Source organism: Phoca vitulina, unplaced genomic scaffold (assembly GCF_004348235.1).
Source record: "Phoca vitulina isolate PV1807 unplaced genomic scaffold, GSC_HSeal_1.0 scaffold1, whole genome shotgun sequence".
Classification (NCBI taxonomy): domain Eukaryota; kingdom Metazoa; phylum Chordata; class Mammalia; order Carnivora; family Phocidae; genus Phoca; species Phoca vitulina.
This window is the reverse complement of record NW_022589704.1, coordinates 55,873,939-55,896,662: the sequence shown is the minus strand read 5'-3', so window position 1 is coordinate 55,896,662 and position 22,724 is coordinate 55,873,939. Positions and strand designations below refer to the sequence as shown.

Here is a 22,724-nt window from a genome sequence, read left to right as displayed (position 1 = left end):
TCTGGTAAAAAAGACACTAAATGTGAAATAACCATGGCAATTTTGCCTCTGCAGAATTGGAAAATAGGTAAAAGGCTAAGTAGGTAAAAGACTTTTAACAAAGTTTGTTGTATAGAAAATTAGCTATGATGTGCTCTGATACTTGTTTTATTTCTAGATGTTCTTTTATTTATATCTATAAAATAGGAATATGTTTTTTCTTTATAAAAATAATAAAAACTTTCATGGGTCTTTTGCTAAGGACTAAGAAGTCATTCTAATTTGAGATAATGAATTCATGTCGGTCACTAAGTACCTTAGAGTAAGTTATTGCTGTGTTATGAAAATGATGTAGTAGTTTTTTATTATGAAAGAGTTTCTGAAAGGTGGATAGTTTTACTTTGAAACTCTTGAAATAAAGATATTAGCTTTAAATGTTACTTAGACAAAAAAATTAAATCTAGCTTAATTTGTATTTCATATTTTAACATATATTACTGTAAATGCCACATTCAGTTTAGAGCAGTTGAGAAGCCAAGTCTTTAATAAGTAAGGTCTCAGGACCGTAGGATTTTTCACATTCTAGGGACTTACTGCTGAGAAAGATAAAATATTGACATAATAATAGAATAGAGTAGAAAGTAATATAAGACAAGTACAAACTGCTATGGACAGTATAGATAAAAGAGAAATTAAATTTGTTCAGTTCAAAAGCCTTCTTCATGTAGGTGGCATTTAACCTTGGTGTTGAAAAAGGTATAGGATTTGGGTATGTGGTGGTGCAGGGAGTATTCTGGACAGAGGTGAAAAAGTTGAGCAAAGTCACAAAGGTGAGAAAGTATGAAGTATATAGGGGAAATTTTAGGTACTCTGGTAGGATAGGAGGGTCTTGTTGTATTCCCCCCTCCCCCCCATTAATTTGTGTGTATTCTTTCCAACCTTTTCTCATAGTCAAAAAAGATGATTTCACTAGAATAGAGGAGGACTCATCTTTGTTCAACGGTATATGAACGGCTGGGTTCCCTGCTAAAATGTCAAATAAGTAGTTATTTAATTAGAGCAGTGTTTTTCAAAGTGGAGTGGGGTGTATACCCCCTGTGTACGTAAGACAGTCCTTTGAAGTATAGGAAGAAAGTATTGGAGCTTGGACTTCAATTTATTTTTTAACTCTCATTTCTTTTTTCATATATGCTTTATAATGTGCATGATTTGTTGGCTTGGGAGTACTGACCATATGATATCTAAATCTATTTGAGTCTGAATGCTCAAATCTTTTATTGATGGGGACGTTTTTAAAAAGTGGTTGTGCCTGGGTGAGAGGTGTAGGCTGTGGAAAGGGGAGTACTGAGATGACACGTCAGATAACTGAAGGCCTTGGGTTAGTCTTAGGAGGGCTACAACAGTAATATCAAGTGGGAACTAGTTTATGGAATTAGATTCTGCCAACTATTTAGGCAGCTGCTTGGTATTTTTATATTTGTGTTTTTGGTTGTAGTATTAAAGTTTTCCTGGTCAAGTTTCCCTTTTTTGGCCATGTTGTGTGATTTCTTCATCTTCTCTGCTGCATTGTTAGCCTAAACAGTACAGAGTTAATAATGGTACTGATAGTGGTAATAACAACATTTATTCTGCCAACATTTACTGATTAGGTACTAAGTTCTGGGGATGAAGTGGTAAGCAAAGATCAGAAATGAACACTGGATTCATGATGTTTATGTTCTATTAGGGGAGATAATCAGTCCTCAAATCAGTGTAAAACTGTTGTCTGTGGTAAGTGGTACAAAGGACAGTGCGTGCTGTCAAGCTTGTAAAGAGAGTATTTGAACTATTCAGGGAGGGTCAATAAAGGCTGCCCTGAGGACAGGACTGGCTACAGAATGTGTAGGGTCTAGTGCAAAATGGTAACATGAGGCCCCTTGTTTAAAAGAATTCCAAGACTAACAGCAGAACATGAAGCTAAATGCAGAGCCCTTCTAAGCGCTGGCCCTGTGCAGTTGCTCAGGTGGCACATCCAGGAAGCCAGCCCAACATCTCAGCATGTTTGAGCTGACACACAGTAGGAGTGGGAGATAGCTCCAGGCCAGATACAGCACAGATGAATCTCTGGGGCAGGAAGGAACATGGTGCATCCAGAAACTGGCTGAAGGCCAGTGTGACTGGAGTGTAGAGTAGGTGGAATGGAGTTATGATGAGGCCAGAGAGGTAGAGAGGTAGAGAGGGTGATGTGTAAGGTCAAGTTGAGGAATCTGATCTTTATTCCAAGAGCCACACCAACTGTTGATGTGTGGGAAGCATAAAGTTTACTTTTGATGTGCTAATAATACCAGTATCTTGTACCTTGACAACATTGGACAGCAGTCTCTCTTGGTCCCCATTTCCTACCATACTTTTTTTCAGAAGCTTTGAGTTTCACCTTCTGTATGTATTCTAAGGCTGGTCTTTCCCAAAGGCAAGTTTAAAAAGGCACTTCACGCTGGGAGTGTTTTTGGTGGTAGAAGTTGAAAATAGCATAGATGAGTCACGAAATTTTGTTCACTATGGAATTAGTTTATGGTCTAAAACGTTTTAGGTCAATGGAAGTAAAACTAGTAACAGATAAAAATGTTTTATTATTGTCTAAGATGTTTCTTTTTAAATGCTACAGATTTTTAAGGTCTGTTGTTAGCACTATAATTATAAATTCTTAATCTCCCTCTTTTTCACGTGCTCAGGAGTAAGGGGTGGGTATTGACTTGCCTAACCTTGGGAAAGAGAAATAGGGAAGCAGTTGCATTTTTGGACTTTGTCTTTCATGTAATAGTGTTCTCGGTAAAGAAAACTTCAATTAATATTATCCAAATCAAGAAATAGGCATTGTTCTTTGTCATGTGTGGATAATAGTGTTCATGATTCATGGATTTACTTATGAAGGCAGTTAATAGAGTTCATTTCCTGGAAAGATACTTGCATGGTTGGTTTGTAGATCCATTGCTATGCCACACACTTAGGATTTTCACTTTTGGCACTCTATCGAATAACACTCTAGTTATTTCTTCTCCCATGTCATATTTAAAATGTAATTATTTGAGCTGGTTCATGTAGGCGATGAACTTAAATTGGTGATGTTTGTATACTTTGAGCTGCTCATGGGTGAAATAGGTAGTTGATCATTCCTTGCATACTCCACCACCATTTCTTGCCTCCTGGTCCATGGATAAACTGGAATGCCATGCTGCTAAACTGACATATATATATAGGGTTATATCAACCTACTTGCCTTCTCTTTTTAAATGATAGGTTCTATTTGTGAAGATAACATCAGATGTTTTGGAAGAGTTACTTTCTGAGTATTTATTTTCAACAGTAAATTCTGAGTTGGAATATATTTTGTATACTGGATCAAGGAAAACATACCCCTTCACCCCAGTTTCCATCTTTAGATTCTTATTAATAACAGAAATTTTAGTATTTGTAGGCAACTTCTTTATTTTTATTTGGTGATCAGGTTTCTTTACTTTCACATATGTCTGTTGTATTAGATCTGGAGAATCCATGGTGGTGATAATAAATTAACTTTTACCTGGTCATTGAGAACTCATATTGCTGCTTATATGAGAACTCTGCTATATTGCTGAGTAGTAAAGTAGCTTCTGATTAATCAGAGAATACTTAAATTATATTGAGCATATGCTTAATGCTAAGTGTATGTTATTCCATTGTTTTGAAAACTTGTAATCCATGTCTAGTACATATAAAACCTAGCTAACCATAAGTTAAAATTGCCAGAATATTTAATTAGAACACCCCATTGCTTTATATAATATTAAGTTCAGTAAAACTTTGATTAGCCAGAATGTTGAGGGAACAGAGTGGTAGATTTAATCTTTCTTTCCACACACAATTAATGTATGCAAAACACGGTACAGAGTAGCAGACACAGACGGGACACATCTGTGCCCTCAAGAAACTTAGTTTCAGTATCTTCAAAATTTTTGTAAATTTTATTCTTATGCTTTATTGCTTTAATTAGATTTAGATGCATATAATTGAATCTTTTTAAAAATAATTGAATCTTCAGGGATGTAGGATTTTACAACGAATGAACCTCATTGTATTGTTTCTCATATAGATGTAAATGGTATAGGTGTGCTGACTATACAGTTTATCCTAAAAGGTTATTTTTTAATAATTTGCTGATGTCAGTTTGTTTTTGTTTCCTTGACTTTTATTTTAAAAACTATTTACCGAGGTTAATTGGGTTCTTATTAAAATTCTGCTTTGTTACAAGTTTACAGTAACATAATAAATATTTAGTTTTACTGCCTTTTTGGTATGTGAGTTGAAACTCAGTAGCTTTTATATATATGTATAATATTATGAGCAACAGCATACAAAACTATGTATGGTACATTATTTGCTCGAAGTTTTCGTGGTAGTATCCCTAAATATGAGTCTAATTTTGCATAGCCCAGACCAAACCAAAAGTAGCATTTATAATTTATCATAATATGATTTTTTTCCTTTTCATTCTAAAGTATGAGTTAAAGCAAATTAAAGGGTTCCTACCCCCCACTCCCTGGACTGTTTAGTGCATCTCAATGAGAGGTTGAGAGTTATGGTCAAGTCTGACTTCAGGCCTAATATTAGTTTTACTAGCTTTATTTTACATTGTAGGTACTTACTGCTTCATCATGCTATTCCACTTTGTTTTTGTGGAGTGGTGGTGGTGGGTTCAAGGTAATGGAATGTTCTGTAATACAACAGGGTTCTTCTGTATGTTTAAATACTACCAGCTTGGGCGCCTGGGTGGCTCAGTCGGTTGAGCGTCTGCCTTCAGCTCAGGTCGTGATCCCATAGTCCTGGGATTGAGTCTCGCATCGGGCTCCCTGCTTTGCGGGGAGCCTGCTTCCCCCTCTGCCTCTGCCTATCTCTCTCCTTGTCTCTCATGAATAAATAAATAAAATCTTTAAATAAATAAATACTACCAGCTTATAAGGAAAGATGCATAGCTTGAAAGAGATCTATTTGATTCTCTCATATAGTGTTATCCGTTTGAAAATTTGTTAAAGTTTATAGTAAAATATTGTTTCACTATTTTTTTGATAGTGAATCAAGTTGAGTATCTTATTTTTTTAAAGATTTATTTATTTAAGTAATCTCTGCACCAACATGGGGCTTGAACTCACAACCCCAAGATCAAGAATCACACGCTGTCCTGACTGAGCCAGCCAGGCGCCCCCAAATTAAGTATCTTGTAAGTAACATTTTGGAATGTCTGTGTTTGGGAGCTAAAGGAAGAGTAGCATATAGGCTGTTTTCGTTTTTAAATTTTCACTTTTGATTGGGCAAGATGTCTTCCACCTCTTCTCCGTTAAAATAACAACAATACAACTCCCTACCAAATAAACCAAACATGCATTTAAAAGAAATTATCTAACCTACTTATACAGGATACCATACAACCTACGGTGGTGTGATTAGTTGCCATATTTAAGGTAACCTTGGCAATTGACTTTACTTAAATGCTCTAGGCAAATGTTTGTGCTTATTAATTTGGTTATTGATATGTTTTTGCCCTATATATCTAATTATCACTGCCTTGTTTCCACAGCTGCAGAGCCTTGGCCTGAAAATGCTACCTTATATCAGCAACTGAAAGGTAGGTACTTGTTCACAATTAAAAATGGCTACGTATAAAAATATATCTAGGGACGCCTGGGTGGCTCAGTCGGTTAAGCATGTGCCTTCAGCTCAGGTTGTGGATCCCAGGGTCCTGGGATGGAGCCCCACATCGGGCTCCCTGCTCAGCGGGGAGTCCGCTTGCTTCTCCCTCTGCCTCTGCCCCCCCTCCTCCTGCTTGTGCTTTCTGTCTCTCTCTGTCTCAAATATATAAATAAAATCTTTTAAATAAATAAATAAAAAAACATATATTTGATACCAAAAAACCACAACCCCTCAGTAATATCATTTACTTCTGAGAGAACGTAAAGAAGGGCTTCTCTTGTATACTTTGTCAAGGAGATTTTGCCTCAACTGGTATGTGCCAGTGTAAAGCAACTATTCATGGCCTGTAAGGTCCTTAGTTTATTAGGGACTCATTATATGGGCTGCTGTAGGCCATGTAAAATGATTGGTTGCAGGAGCACTTGGCACATTTACTGCGCCAGTAGCTGACACAGCAGAGTTTTGAAGTCCTGTGGTAAAGTGGGCTCTCAGTAAAAAGGAACTGTTAAAATGTATAGGCTAGGATGGTTCAGGCTTCCTTTAGCAGCTCTTCATATATCATCAGATCACATTATGGACCCCATTTGGGGCTCAGCAGCCTGCTGCAGTTGTCAGAAGACTGCAAAGTAATGAAGACTAATAGGCAGCAGCCCTAGTCTTCTAAGCATGGAATTTTTATTGCAGCAAACTTGTCATCTTTCTTTTGTGTGACAGACCTAGACACACTGTGCAATATTAACTGCAAGCAGGTTTTATATGATTTTGAATGCTTTTACTTTTAACTAGAGGGGTTTGAGCACATACTATTTTACTTAATTTTAATGAAAAGAAGAGGAATAATATTTCTTGAAAAGTTGAAAAACGAATTTGTTTTTAAGTGAGTGATTTTCATTAAATATTGTTGATAAAATGAGAAAAATGATCAAATAGTTTTAGGGGAAATAGTCTATGTTATGTACATATTGTGATAATTTAATCAGAATTATGATTACCCAATAGTTCATATAGAACTTCATAGTTACTTTGGTGAAAGGCTGTACCTTTTATTTTTAAAAATAGGAATAGTGTTTTAAAATAAAAATATTTATAAGTATATTTTGCTTGTGTAGCAATCTCACTTTTGACTCAGACCTTTCATTGTATTTCCACAGGGGAGCAAATTTTGCTTTCTGACAATGCAGCTTCTCTTGCTGTGCAGGTAAATATGTAAATAATGTAATAATTTTCACTTTTGAGTTGCAATTATTTTTTCCTCTCCAGGCAGTTTATGATTTTTCTGTGTGATTTACCATTATCAATATAACATCTCTTCTGTGAAGTGTAATTTTATTATGTTAATATTTTCAGTTAATTGTTGTCAGTATATAAAATAAAAGTCTTCATTCTTTTTATAAAAATCACTTATATGCTAGATACATTCTCTTAGTAGTATAGATTTTGGCTAGATATGGTATTGATTATTTGTGGTGATACGTTCATTTATGGACACAGTTATTTTCTAGCTTATTTGTAAAGATTTATTTACCACATATTTTTAAGCATCATTCTTTCACTGTGCTCATTCTAGCCTAATCCATTTGTTAATCTTGAAGCAGACATACTCTTCTCTAGCTATTCCTTATATATTTATTGATTACATCAGTGTCTCTTATTCCCAAACCACTTATTGAATGCAGTAGTTCTTTATGTTGTATACCACAGTTGTATAATGCAAAAAAGGTTAGTGGTCCTGTAAACTTTAACCTACACCACAGGAAGAATAGAATACTTAGGGATTATTTGCTTTAAAAACTAATAGTTGCTTTAAAAACTGTATATTAACGAACTGGAATTAAAATAAAAACTTAAAAAAAAAAAAAAAACAAACCTTTCCAGATATTGCTAAAGGGCTCTGTATAATCTTCACTGATTCTGTTTCCCTCTTCCTTCTCTTTCTTTATCCTGAATTTGCTTATCATATGATGGGACTATAGATAACTTATGCATACATAAGAAGGGAACAAAAATAACTAGTATTATAGATTGCTTTTTTAATTCATGTAAATTTAACAAATTGTATGTGTTTGTTTTTTTGGTACTTGACTTGGTTTTTTATATTTGTCCGTATTGATAGATATACCTCTGATTTACTCATTTTTATTGATATATGTTATCCCACTGTATGAATACACCACAATTTACTAAAGAAAAAGGGAGAGAAATGTTTATGGAGATTATAGAATTAAAATTATTCAAACATTTTGCATATATAGCTGTTATTAGTGTTAGCTTACATAGTTTGAGTCACAAAGAGGATTTTATTGTGCAGCACTAAAATAACTTAAAAGAGAAACCTAAGACATGTGGCATTTTTGGAGATGGGACTGTGAGCTTCTGGAGGACAGAAAGAAAGGCAAGAGAAAAGCCTGTGAGCTTTTGCTGTGTTCTAGGCATGATGGTAAGCACTTGGGTCATCTCACATTTTTTTATGCAACTTGATATTCTCTGCGTTTAGTTACTGTGTCTGATAGCATGTCATTCAGTATATCTTTGTTTTTATTAAGGCAGGGAAAGAAGGAAAGGATGGAAAGAAGTGTATTTGGACAATAATTTATTCATATGAGTATCTATGAGTAGTTAAGTTTCTTTCTTTTAGATTTATTTTAAATCTTTTTACCAAAAATGTAAATTACATATATTTTATTTATTTACCTTTGTTTTATTTTTATTTTTTTAAAGATTTTATTTATTTATTTGAGAGAGAGGGAAAGCACAGAGGGAGAGGGAGAAGCAGACTCCCCACTGAGCCGAGAGCCTGATGTGGGATTCGATTCCAGGACCCTGAGGTCATGACCTGAGCTGAAGGCAGACGCTTAAACAACTGAGCCACCTGGATGCCCCCCTTTATTTTATCTTTAGATACTACAATTATAACTAGTGAATTTTTTTTCTTATGTTAACTTTTGAGAAGCAGAAATTCTCAGTTGATTATATGCAATAAATGTGGACATTATACTGCTATTAATCTTTTTCTTTTTTTGGTGAGGATGAATTTAAATTTGGCTTTCAGATACTAATAACACAGGGTGTAGCATACCAGATGCACTCGGTAAATGTTTGTTAAATGAAAGGTTTATAAGTGTGGTAAAAGCAATTTCGCCTGATAACTGAAAGCACAAACAAATTATTTGCTGTGTATAAAATAGAATTTTCGATGTTTATCTTTGAAAAAAATAGCTTTCTAACACAGTGAATATTTTAGTTGAAACACTAATTCTTAACCCTTTTTTAATTGCCATTTTTGGGACAACTCTTTCAGGACCTCATGAAAACTGTGAAACATTTCTCCAGAAAACATTCTAGCATACACACACAAATAGACACATACCTAAGCTATTCTGCATATGGTTTCAGGGGGTTTACTGATCTCCTTGCTGAAGCTATTTGGGGATCTCCTATGAAAAGACCCTAAAATTACTGATGTAATTTTCACCAAGTAGAAAGGTATTTTGAGAAGGAATAGAACAGTGGTTCTTAACTGAAGGAGATTTCTACCTGACAGAAGACATTTGACAGTGTTTAGACATTTTTGGTTGTCATAACTGTTGGGGAGGGTGCTATTGGCATTTACTGGGTAAATGCCAGGATGCTGTTAAACAGCTTACAATGCACAGGACAGTCCCTCCACAACAAAAAATTACCCAGCCCCAAAGGTGAATAGTGTCAATGTTGAGAAGCCCTGGAATGAACTAGTTTTCAGTACAAACCAAGATAACAGTATGTTATCATTAAAAAAATAATAATAATGTTTTAAGTAATCTGGGGAAGGGAAGAGAAAAGAAATCTTAGTGTGTACTTTATTCAGCAACTCTGTTTTTATGGTTCCTATTAATTTACTTTCTCACCATGGCTTCTCAAATCATAGTTATAATTAACAATAAAACCAGAAAAAAAAAGAACCTTTAAAATGCAGAATTTGCTTAACCATTTCAATTTTTTTGTTATCCTACATATGTCACCTAGATGATAAATTAACCAGCATATATTAAAAATTCTTAGTTTTCTTCAATATTCTTTGACTTGACAGCTGATAGTAGCCATGACTATAAATGTGACTTTTCCAGATATCTGATGTAAACTTTATGGAGTAATTTTCTTCTATATAGTGGACCAGTATCCATTTAGAAAAATCAGTTAAATGTGTAAAATTGATCAAAACAATGTGACAGGTATCCATAAATTGGATATTTTCTAGAAGATACCAGATATCAAGCATCAGATATTTTAATAGTCTGCCAGTTAAGCCATCAGGAAATTTAAATTTTACCTACCACATAGACTTGGCATTTATTATATTCCTGGAACTAAGTGGTTAGATCTTTTTTGATTAAAGGAACCCTTATGATTTCAGTTTAAAAGAAAATAAATTTTTCCCCCATGGCTGTTATTTCCTTGTAGATTTACTTTTTCCCCCTCATCCACAAAGTATTGGTATTACCTGAAGTGTTTGTCTAGTCATATAACAATCTTGTATGTTGAATATAGTGTAGTATTAGCGTAGCATGTTCCTCTGGTTCTCATGAGCAGAGTGTGTGTGTGTGTGTGTGTGTGTGTGTGTGTGTGTGGGTGTGTGGAGCAGTATGTGCATACTGTATAATCAATTTGTGTGTGTGTAATTGGGAAAAGAATTTTGATAATAACTCTGTTACTGAACAGGCAAATCCACAGAGAGAGAAAGTATATTAGTAGTTGCCAGGAGCTGGGGAGAGGTAGAAAGAGGAAGTGAAAGGTATTGGGAATAACTGTTAATGGGTACAGGGTTTCTTTTTGAGGTGATGAATATGTTCTAAAATTAGACAGTGGTGATAGTTGCACAATTTTATGAATATACTAAAAATCGAACTGAACACTTCAATAAAAAGATAAATTGTATGGTATATAAATTATATGTCAATAAATCTGTTATTTTTTAAATTAAAAAAAAAATAATTCTGTTACTACTCTCTCACCTCCTAAACTTGAACCACTGTCCAATAGATATGTAGTGTATATAATGTTGGCCACATATGTAGTTAAAAATTTTGTAGTCCCATTAAAAAATGTAAAAAAACCCCGATGAAATGAATTTTAATCATGTTTTATTTAACCCAGTGTATCCAAATGTTACCATTTTAACATGTGATCAGTACAGAATTTATTAATGGGATGTTTTACTTTTTTCTATTAAGTTCAAAATCTGATGTGTATTTTACACTTAGAACACATCTCAATTTGTGCTAGCTGCATTTCACGTGCTCAGTAGCCACGTGTAGCTGATGGCTCTTGTATTGAACAGCACATATCTAGAAATACAGTATGAGCAAATGCATATGAACTTCCCTTCAGTTTTTCTGAGTAAAATGTCTTATTTTCTTCAAGTTTATGACTTTACTGATTTGGTATATGCTGTCTTTTATAGTAGCTTTACCAAGTGAAATGGGAGTTGGTCTCTTCCAAATACAGTATACCTTAAAACATTACTCTTTGTTCCTCATCTGTAAAACGGAGATATAGTAACAGCTATTTTATTGTATGTCATAAGGATTGGATGTGATAATATATGTAAAGTACTTAGAAAAGTACTTGGCACAATGCAAATATGCAATGAATGTTGGTTATTATTTCCTTCTCTCCTACTCATTGACAGAAGTGTGTATAATCAATGTCAGCAGGAGGAATGGAAGCTTGCAGGCTTTATAATGCCTAAACACACTGAAGTAATTAGAATAAATTTTAGGTTTAAAAATTTTTTTGGAGGGACACCTGGGTGGCTCTGTCGGTTAAGCGTCCGACTTTTGGTTTCGGCTCAGGTCATGATCTTGGGATCGTGGGATGGAGCCTTTTGTTGGGCTCTGCACTCAGTGCGGGAGTCTGCTTGTCTCTCTCCCTCTCCTTGTTCCTCTGCTCCTCCCCCAGCTCACGTGCTCTCTCTCTCAAATAAATAAATAAAATCTTTAAAACATTTTTTTGGGGGGGGACATACTTGAATTTGTGTAACATTCATGCCATACCTAAAAAACTTAATTCAAACAAAGTATTTTTTTTAAGAATGCTGAATAAGATTTGTTTTAAAAGTGAGTTTTTATTGAATACTTTAATTGTTTAAGGCATTCTACTGAGAGCTTTTATGTGAAGTATCTCATTCAATCCTTACCTTAACCCTGGTGTAGGGGACTATTATGCACCTCATTTGTGGAAACTGGAACTAAAGAGCTTTTCCCAAGGTCAAAGAGCCCACAGAGTGTGGAGGTGTAAACAGACAATAACAGCAATAATGGTTGAGTACCTACCATGTGCTCATCACTATGCTGAGCACTTAATTCTTATTAGCTCATTTAATCCTTAAGACAACTTAAGGGGTAGGTGCTATTATAATTCGCATTCTGCAGGTAATGTTAGTAAGAACAACAATAATAACTGAAGCTAAAATGTACACAGCACTTACTCCATGTGCCAGGTCTTGTTAAATGTACCTTTATGTATCATAGGTAACTTTCACACACAGCAACTCTAAGAGGCGGGTAGTAGTAGTATTTCTGTTTTACCGATTAGCAAGTGAAAGTGAAGAGGTTAAGCAAGTGGCTCAAACTTACATGGGTGGTACTTGGTAGAGCTGGAATGCAAACCCAGGGGGGAGTCTAGAGTCAAGAATTCATGCTTATAATACTTTGTTGCATAGCATCAGTTCAGTCCAGGGACACAGATCTTTGAATTTTTATTCAAACATAAGTGGACATTGAATTCGAAAATCATTTCTGACATTTCCTAGCAAGTTATATCTTACAGTTTATAGATTACTTTAAGATGTGAAAGATAAACGTGTCTCCGCTTTTGGATCTCTGAAATGTGATAAAGGCTGTTTTACCTATATTATCAGTTATTGTGAAGCTCAAGTTAGATAATAAATGAGAAATTCTTTTGAAAAAAGTGAAAGCAATAGAAATAGCAATAGCATATTTTATGAATGTATATAATAAAATTGTTACTTTCTAATAAGTTTTAGAAAGGATGTTATTTATTATAGGAAGCCAATTTAAAAAGAAACCTGTTTTCCTTTTTTGTATGGCTTAATCTTTTGTAAAAGTTTGAATTTATTTTTAGAGAGTGTCTCAAACTGATGGTCATTATTAGAATGCTGCATAAAAGAGAATGCTACTTTTTACTTACTCAGTTTTTATACTCACTTCCTGTAAGTAACATTTAAGCTCAGGTTAAGGGAAGTATCACTATTCTACTTAATATTCTCATTTTCCCGTACTTTTTGTGAATGAATACTCAGTCTCTAAAAATGAAAGGGCAGACAACAAAAAAACTATTTTTTTCTGTTGAATATGTTGTCTCATTTAAAAAAGTCAGCATTTTTATAGGCCCTATTAATTCTGGGCCATGAACACTTACATGTCACATCTGCTGATAAATTGTTAGCTGACCCTTGCTTTTTCCTTTTAGCAAATGATGCCTTTTAGGTAGACATATTAATTAGCAGTTAAATGATAATATCCTCCTGTAGTGATTGGGAAGAGCAGGAGAGAGGAGTATCTCTCTCTCCTTTGGACTGTGAGTCATTTGTGCCATTGGAGAAATAACGGTGATTATGAAAATACATCCACTGTAAACATGTCTTGTCATTCAGATGGCTGCTGTGGACAGCTTACCTTGAGAATTGTAGAGGAAATGATTTTGAATTTTCAGTTTGGTTGGATACATTTTTTCTTTAAACAAGTTGTTCATGGTTATATACAATTTTTTTAAGTGTTCAAACCTGATAAAAATCCAAGTAGGATGCCACCAGTGTACCAAGTAGGATGCCACCACTGTATGTGTTTTAATAGAGAATTATGAGAATACTGTTTTATGAAAAACATTTTTAAAATTGATGTAAGTTAAAGTTTCATGGAGCATAAAAGTTTTTTGAAGTTTGTTCATCCCTTCATTTTGATCATCCTCTGCAAAATGAGGCTTCTGTATTTACTTTCAGGATTAGAAGAAGGAAAGGAAAGCTTAGAGGTAGAGAGAATTTAGGGAATGTTTATTACATAAGGGGACTTGTAAAATCCTTTTCAGTAGAATTTTAGTAAAATGAGAAAAATGGAGGCTGTAGGATGTTTTCTTGATATCACTGAATTTAAATTCTTCAGACTGAATGTCTTATATCACCTTTTATATACCAGCAGTATTAAAGTATTTTGATGATTTATGCTTATAAAACTTGGAAGAATTTAAATATATAAAATATGATCTTCAGAAAAGATAATTTAAATTGAGATAATTAAAATTGAACTTAAATTACAAACAGAATTTAGCAGATTAAAAACATTTTCAGTATTAATATTAATTACTCAACATAAGTGGTATGGTATATACAAAATATTTAAATTAGTCTTATAGGATTTGTAAAAATGAAGCATATTCAAAATAGAATTAGGTGGCTATTAGAGTTGTCATTTTTAGTAAATAGTGAAATAAAATGATTTTGCAGGGTAATGGTTTACTAACATAAGTATTTAACTTAGCAAAAATGCACTTTCCTGCGGTCAGGAGAGATTGCAAGTTAGAATATCAACCATATACTTTTCTGTTTAAAAAGTAAATAGCGAGCAGGATTTTAAAATTTGTTGCTGTTAAACAGAACAATGAAGACATAGCAGTAAGATGAAAAAATGGCAGTCTCTTTTTTAAACAGAAAAGGGCTAGGATTCTTCATTATTAGATATACAGTATCAGCATAATCGATCTAGCAGCATTATATTTGAGCTGAAAATACACTTAAATTTGAGGCCATACACTAGCCTGTGTGAACGAAACATCTTTCATATAGTTCTAAGATGAAATTACCCTTGAATGAATAGCATCTTCATTTATCTTCAAACCTCTTCTGTGCTCTTAGTGTACCTACTCTTTCAACATTCCACAACAAGAATTACATTACACCATTATACCAGGGTACTTCCTCAGTGTGAAATAGATTGGTTTGGAAAATGAACCTGGCTTTGCTATAAATTACATTCTCAGGTACAAAGGAATTTGTTATTTTGTTTAAAATAGTCACAAATATAATTAAGGTCTTAATTTATGTTAAACTACAAATATGGCTATTACTTTAACTGGATTAGGAACTTAATCTGTCACTTCAGGAATGATACCTAACACTTTTCATTGTAACCTTAGATACATTATTTCAATTACAGGGTCTGCAGCTGTTTGATATAAAAAATGAATCATTTTGTAGGTAGATTTGTGCATGGTTTTTAATTTTAAAACATGCTTCTTCAGTAAGGTGGAAAGTAATTCTTTGGTTGTCATCACAGATTTTTTTTTTTTGTGTCCTGGTAGAATAAGATACGAATTAAAATTCAGAACCATTTTCATTTTGTGCCCTGAAATTGCATGCTTTAGAATAGTCCTTAGTGAATTCTTGTGTGAAATATTTCAAATTTAATTATGAAATGAATAGGAGCTCTGTCCTAAAGAAGAAAATCCAAAGTCTGCTTTCTAAGGATAGCTTTACATGGTTAGACTGAAAATTGCTTGTTTCCCTATCTAGAATTTGGATAACTTTGTTAATGGGATCTACATACATTTAGAAGCTAAGCTATGTTTATAATCCCTTAAATTCCGTAATATTAATCTGTGTAAGGCACCTAATCTTTTAAACATTCAAGAACAATTCTTTAAAATTTTGTAGTATTTTTATATTTTTATTGGCAAGCAATGTTGATTTTATTGCTTAAATACAAAGAGTATTCTTATGTATTTAATTTGTAAGACAAGTAAATGTTCATTTTGTTTTTGGAATAAAGAAGAGGAAAGAAGGTAGTTGGTGCTGTTTATTGGTAAATGATCCAATGTTGAGTTACTATTAGTTTATCACAATGAATACATATACACAGGCTAGTGTATGGCCTCAAATTTACATTCTGTTCTTCTACTTTTACATATTAGTTAGTTTTACATATTAGTACCTCAGTTAATCTGCCTAATTAATTGTATTCATTTTAGAAATGAGAATTTCTATTTTTTACATATCCCTGCCGTCTGCTATTTAGCTTGTCCTAAGAATTTAAAATTTGTTGGATTTTGTTGTTGTTGTGTTGTTTTTCTCAGTTGGGAGTATTTATCTGTAAATAATAAAACGCTCATTATAGGAGCTCAAAAAAAAGGTAGTTTCCTTTCTTTACTCCCAAACTGTTCGTTATTGAGTGCCAAATATGTGACTGGTATTGCTTTAGGTTCTTGGGTTATAGGAATTATTCTCTGTGCCTTTGACTATTTTATAGCTCCTTATACTTAATATTGACCTTACAACTTACTTTTATTTATATTTAATTCTAACAGGGAGAGCTTGTATCTTTTCCTATTCTGGTTATCTTTTTTTTGTTGCTTTCTTTGTGAATTGATTTTTTTTCTACAGCTGTCAGATGTTGATGTATCTAAAGTTGAGTCAGATATTCAAAAGTAGTTTTCAGGTGAGAGTTGTGTTAAGGGAGATTTATTCTCTGATGTGATCTGTCTCATATGTTCTCTTTTCATTGTTCATTTCATGTTTTTGTTACCAGATTTGCTCTATTTAAAGCTGTTTATGCTCATTGAATTGCGGTTTCTGATAATTTTTTAAGTTAAATTCCTGTTACTGTTTTTCTAAAACGTTACCTGCTTATGGATATATTTGTCATTTTATTGATTTTTAAAAATAACTCTGAATTTAACAGGAGTTACATTTAACTTTTTAATGCAGTGAGTTTTGGTTCCATAAAATAACAAAATACTAATGTTTGTTGTAGCTTACTAGTTTTCTACAAATTTAGGTATGTTTTCATTTATTATTGTGAATACCTATGACTTAGTCATTGAGCAAATGTTACATGAGAGCCTATGGTATGCTGAGGATAAAGTAGTGAACAAGATAGACATGGTCAGTGTGTGCTAACAGAGCTTACATTCTGGAGGCCTTTTATCAGTTCATTTATCAGTTTCATCAGTATGTGTGACTTTGAAAAATTATTCATAAAGTAAAAGTTTATGTTAATATCAAAACATCTTTATTCACTTATTTTTGCCTTGTTTAAAAGGTTTTATATAAGGTACATACTGCAGTCATAGAAATCATATTATTTACTCTTTACCTTATTATTCTTTAAAAAAGTACTTTTGGTTCTGTTCCCTTATTTATCCTTTTAATAACTATTTAGGGATTTTTTAATTTTATGCACAATTTTACTATTTTGATTATAAAGGAAATTATCTTTTTTTCTTAAGGAGGTATTAAAGGGTAATAAGTGAAGTCAACTTTCTTTTGAAATCATGAAGGTTAAGCAGTCTTTCTTCCTTTACAAATGGGTAAATGAGTATTGTTACTAATATTATTACTGTTAATCTTAATAATACCTTATATTTATTGAACTACTATGTGCCAGATAGTATATAAAATGTTTACATATTAGTACCTCAGTTAATCTGCCTAATTAATTGTATTCATTTTAGAAATGAGAAAGCTTATGAGGTAAAGGAACTTGAGATTCTCAAGACTGCTGCTCTGTTAAGCCTTATCGTTCCTTATTGACTCTTAAAATTGATACAGAGGATTTCTATTTTTCTTCTTTTTTTAAAAAATTTTTTTAGTAGGCTCCATGCCCAGCATGGAGCCCAACGTGGGGCCCGATCTCATGACCGAGATCATGACCTGAGCCAAAATTGAGTCAGACACTTAACCGAGTGAGCCATCCAGGTGCCCCCTTCTCACTTTTTAACCAGATTATTTGTGTTTTTTTTTTTTTTTTTTTTTTGATGTTAACTTATGTTAGTTCTTTTTATGTTTTGGATATTGACTTTTCAGTTTTTAAACTTAGTGGGCTGTAGATGCAGGGGACAGAAGAAATCAAAGATAACAACTGTTTTTGGTTGTGTTTTTATTCAGCATAATAATAATAGCTCTACCCTTTTCTTAACACCTCAATACTACCATACTTGCAGGAAAATATTGACAAAGATTATGCGGATTTGTAGGTACTTTTGTCACCTCTTCCACAAAAGAAATGAGGATGGCCTTTAAGGTTGGGCTTCTCAACATTTGAGTAGAATTGCTTATATGGTTTCAAAGCATGTAACTGTGCCTTAGTGACCAGGTCTTTGAAAAGAGAGCAGAGTTGTCTGCTAAGTGATATTAGAGAAGTCCATCTTAAAGACTCCCAAGTCTCCCTCTTCCCACCAAAACCTGCTCATCCCACAGTTTTTTCTATTTTGGTAAATGGCAGTTCCATTATTCTAGTTGTTTATGTCAGAAACTTTGAGCCATCTTTGGAGTCCTCTCTTTTTTCCTATATTCACAGCCAGTTGTCAGCAAAACCTTTTGGCCCTAGCTTAAAAATACAGCCAGAATCTGACTTCTTGTTCCCTTCAGCACTCTTGTCTTAATCCAGGCCACCGTCATTTCTTGCCTGGATTGTTGCAGAATCCTTCTGACTAGTGCTTCTGCTTCTGTTCTTCTACTCTCTACAGTCTAATCTTTGTATAGCTGCTTGTAATCCTTTAAAATATTAGATTCCAGCAATCTTCAGCTCAGCACCTTCGTATGATTGTTCATCTCACTCAAAGTAAAGGTCAGAATCCTTAAAATTATCTGGAAGTCCTACATGATCTCCTGGTTATCTTTGATGTCATCTCTTAACACTCACTTCCTTAATCTGCTTTGTCAGACTGGTCTTGTTCCTCAGACACACCAGTTGGAGCATAAGACTGCATGAGCGCCTTTGAACTTGGACTGCTCTTCTCTTAGATATATACATGGCTTGCTCCCTAACTTTCTTCAGATTTATGCTCAAATGTTGCCTTACTGGTGAGCCCTTATCTGACCACTCTACATATAACAGCAGGACCTTCATACTGCTTTGTATTTCTAAGTAGCAGGGATCACCATACATATTTTCTAGTTTGCTTATCATCTGTCTCCATTGGAATGTGAACTCCATGAAGGCCTAGAATTTATGTTCACTGCTCTTCTCTCAGTGCCTAGAACAGTTGTGATACATAGTAGCTGCTTAGTAAATCTGTATCAAGTATGTGGATGAATGCATAAATGCTTTCCATTCATTCTTCTAGATAATCAGAATTGTGTCTTCCTATCAAGTTAGTTCACAGGAAGCTATGCATTAGACCAGATAAATTAGCCTTTTGCAGGCCTTACTGAGTTGTGTTTTAATGTTTTGCTCCAGGGCTTTAGAAAAAAAATAACACAAAAAGCAATTCTGCATATGGTGTATGTTGTCTCATGTCATTCAGTAGCCCTTAGAGAAGATTGCAGATGAGAAATGTCTTTTGGAGTTTAGTATGAGGAGTAGTTGAGGAGTGACCCCATTCTTTTTTGAAGACTACAAATACTCCATTGATGGATTCACTGTAGTTTATAGAATCAGTCTCTTATTGATGGATATTAGGTACTGTTATTATTATTCTAAGTATAAATATTATAAGTATACTAAAGTAGGGTTTAGGCATGAATATCGTTACATATATCTTATGAAATTTTATGCAGATATGTTCATGTATTTCTAGCAATACAATTGTGGTGTCAAAAGATATGTACATTTAGGATTTTTGTAGCTGTTGCCAAACTAACCTTGTAAAAGATTGCATTGATTTATACTCCAACCACTGGTTGAGTATAAATTTTGTGTTTTGAATTTTGACTAAGCAGTCTTTTAAAAAATGTTTTTATTATCAGAAGTTTCTGTTGCTTCATTAAAAAAATTCACATAGGATTAGAACTAGAAAATTTACTGAGTTTTAGACTTCCTTAGTCTTCATTTTGTGATTTGATGTATTTTCAGATTTTCATGTTTATGCATTCATTTATTGAGCTGATAATCATTATCTGGCACGTAACTGGGAATTACAATAGTAAATGCTAGTTTTAGAAGACAGAGGTATCTGAAAGGAGGAGCAAGAAGAATCAGAAGCTTGCCACCATATTACTGAAAGATTGCTATAATAGGATCCCTGCCTGTGTTCCTGATATTCTGTTATGTACAACATTTGAAAGGGTTTTCCTAGCATTGAAGCTGCTAGTTTTATAATCCAATCAAAGCAGCAGCATTGTTATTTACAGTAACAACTTTTGAATCTAGGATTTAAGGTATTTTCTTTTATGTTGGATCCCTTATTCTCTGGATCCTGTATTCTTTTTTTTTTTTTGGTTCATTATTTTTATTTTGTGCAGCACATTCTTCATTAGCTTTCTGAGAAAGGGTACACGGGAAATAAAAATTTAAAGACCTTGCTTATATGATACTATTTTTATTCTTTCTCCACACTTGATTAATACCTTGACCACATGTAGAATTTTAGGTTGGCAAGATTTTTTTCTTAGCATTTTGAAGGCCTTGTATTACCATCGAGCTTTGGGAGTTGCTGTTGAGACATGAATGTCATCTATTTGCTCAGTCCTTTGTATGCTTCACTTTTCATTTTTCTGTTTTCCCCTTTCTTTTCTTTCTTCCTTTCTCTCCTTTCTTCTCTCCCTTCTTTCCTCCCTTCTTTCCTTTCTTCTTTCCTATATGCTGTGATCAGATCCCTTAAACTCTTTTTATGTTTGTGTGTTCCCATATTAAATAGGCATATTTGTTGTACCTACCTCTTGGGCAAAGCTCTTATGCAAGTACCTGGCACATGGTAGTAAGTGCTCAATAAATATTAACTATTAAATTTTTCTTTAAAGTTGTCTTTTCTCTGCTCTTTTTTCTTTCCTGTCAATTCCTTTTTTGTGGCTTATTTTTGCTCTAAATTTTATGTTGCAGGCTTTCCTCAAATATCTGTTGGTCTGTGCTAACAGTTTATATTTAAGAGCGAGGCACTAAACAGCTGATGGGGAGGGCGCCTGGGTGGCTCAGTTGGTTAAGCGACTGCCTTCGGCTCAGGTCGTGATCCCGGGGTCCTGGGATTGAGTCCCACATCGGGCTCCCCCTGCTCTGTGGGGAGCCTGCTTCTCCTTCTGCCTCTGCCTGCCACTCCCCCTGCTTGTGCTCACTCTCTCTCTCTCTCTCTCTCTGTCAAATAAATAAAATCTTAAAAAAAAAAGAAGCTGATGGGGAGATGAGGGAAATGACATGTAGGCTTCACTGTAGACTGCACAGTGAGCTGCTATTTTTGTTGGTTACTATCCCACCCTCCCCCACCCCTACCCAAACTATCAGCATTTGTAGGGCTTTTCTACAGTTATCTCTCTTATCTTGGAGGGACTTAATTTGGTTGCCAGTGTATGGGAGCTGAGAGGGAGAGGGGTGCTGTGGGTCTCTTCAGTCAATGTGTGCACTTTCCCTTAGCCTTTCTCTTTTCAGTGTGATACCCCTACCCCCACCCACCCGGTGCCCTCTGCTATTCTTGAGACTTGAGTCAGGAGTCTCTCTGTTTCGGTTTCTTCCAGAAAATGAACCTCTGTCTCCTACCAGGTTGGGGGGCGGTCTAGTTGTGTGATGCTTATACAGACTTTCAGCCACTCTTATTTTTAGTTCTTTACCTCACCTCTGCCTTCTGTGGTACTTGGTGCCTCCAGTTTTGGAATCTCCTAGTTTCTGTGATGTGGATGCATTGATTGTTTTTCCTCTGCATATTCATAGGTTTTAGCTTCCTCTGCCCTGCTGAGTCTGTTCTTCATCTGACAGAAATGGGCAGACCTCTCTGGTTGGCTTTGGTCACCTCTCCCCTTTCTTTGTGTCATTCTGGTTTTATCAGTTTTCTATTTCTTCACTGTTATTTTAGTAGAGTTTTTTTTTTTTTTAAAGATTTATTTATTTGAGAGAGAAAAATGTGTGGGGGGGGAGGGGCAAAGGCAGAGGGAGAGAGAGAATCTCAAACAGACTCCCCAAGGAGTGCAGAGCCCTATGTGGGGCTGACCCCAAGACCATGACCTAGGCCGAAATTAATGAGCCACCCAGGTGTCCTTATTTTAGTAGAATTTTTGAAAGATTGCAGAGATAAACGTGTAACTTCAGTTCTTCATGTTTAACTGGTTATCCATTATCTGGTATTACTCTTTTTTTTTTTTAAGGAAATAAAAAAATGTATCAACATCCCTTCAATGAGTTTTTTTGATGTTATGAATTTCATTAATTTATTCAATATGTTGAAACTACATCAAGCTTATTAAATTTCAGGGTTTAGAAGTCAGGTACTGGGTACTGTGTTCTGTGTATATGTATGTGTGTTTAAAAAATTCCTTACCATTCAGGGGCGCCTGGGTGGCTCAGTTGGTTAAACGACTGCCTTCAGCTCAGGTCATGATCTCAGGGTCCTGGGATCGAGCCCTGCATCGGGCTCCCTGCTCAGCGGGAAGCCTGCTTCTCCCTCTCCCACTCCTCCTGCTTGTGTTCCCTCTCTCACTGTGTCTCTCTCTGTCAAATAAATAAATAAAATCTTAAAAAAAAAAAAAATTCCTTACCATTCAAAGAATGAATGTATTTATTGACTCTAGTTTTAGTTTATTCATTCTTAAGTTCTTAGTTTTCACATGTTCATAAATTTATGTGACCATTTTATCAGTTGGAGTTGCTTGGCAGAGTAAACTTATATTAGTTCTCTTTAAAATTGAAAGTATTATGGTGCTTAATGTGTCACTGTCATCAAAAGTTGATTGATCACATGCAGAGTTTGTGGACACTCTAATATTGTGCAGATTATTTTTATAATATTTAGCCTGATCACTTTCAGATGATGTCAGCCTGTCTTGCTAAGGTGTCTTTTATGCACTGATTACCATTGCTGTAGATCCATGTTGTCTAATAGAACTTCCTGCAGTGATATAAATGTTCAGTTATTTGTATTGTCCAATAAACACAGTAGCCATTAGCCACATGTGGCTCTAGAGCACTTGAAACATGTCTAGTGTGACTGGGAAACTGAATTTAAAATTTTATTCAATTTTAGTTTATTTAAATTTAAATAACCACAGGTGACTTGGTGGCTACCATATTGGGCAGCACAGTTCTAGATTCTGATAGTATGTGCTAAGTTTTTGGTGCAGATTATTTTATATT

General features: G+C 34.4%; 1 protein-coding gene across 3 annotated transcripts in view; it reads left to right on the top strand.

The window, feature by feature from the left end:
* Positions 1-22,724, top strand: part of MTX2 (metaxin 2) — a 61,837-nt gene that overhangs the window by 18,718 nt on the left and 20,395 nt on the right. For all 3 annotated transcript variants that reach the window (XM_032407589.1, XM_032407600.1, XM_032407579.1), the window contains exons 2-3: positions 5,570-5,617; positions 6,834-6,880. In XM_032407589.1, coding sequence (XP_032263480.1) covers positions 5,570-5,617; positions 6,834-6,880 — 95 coding nt within the window. The remainder of the gene's footprint in view (positions 1-5,569; positions 5,618-6,833; positions 6,881-22,724) is intronic.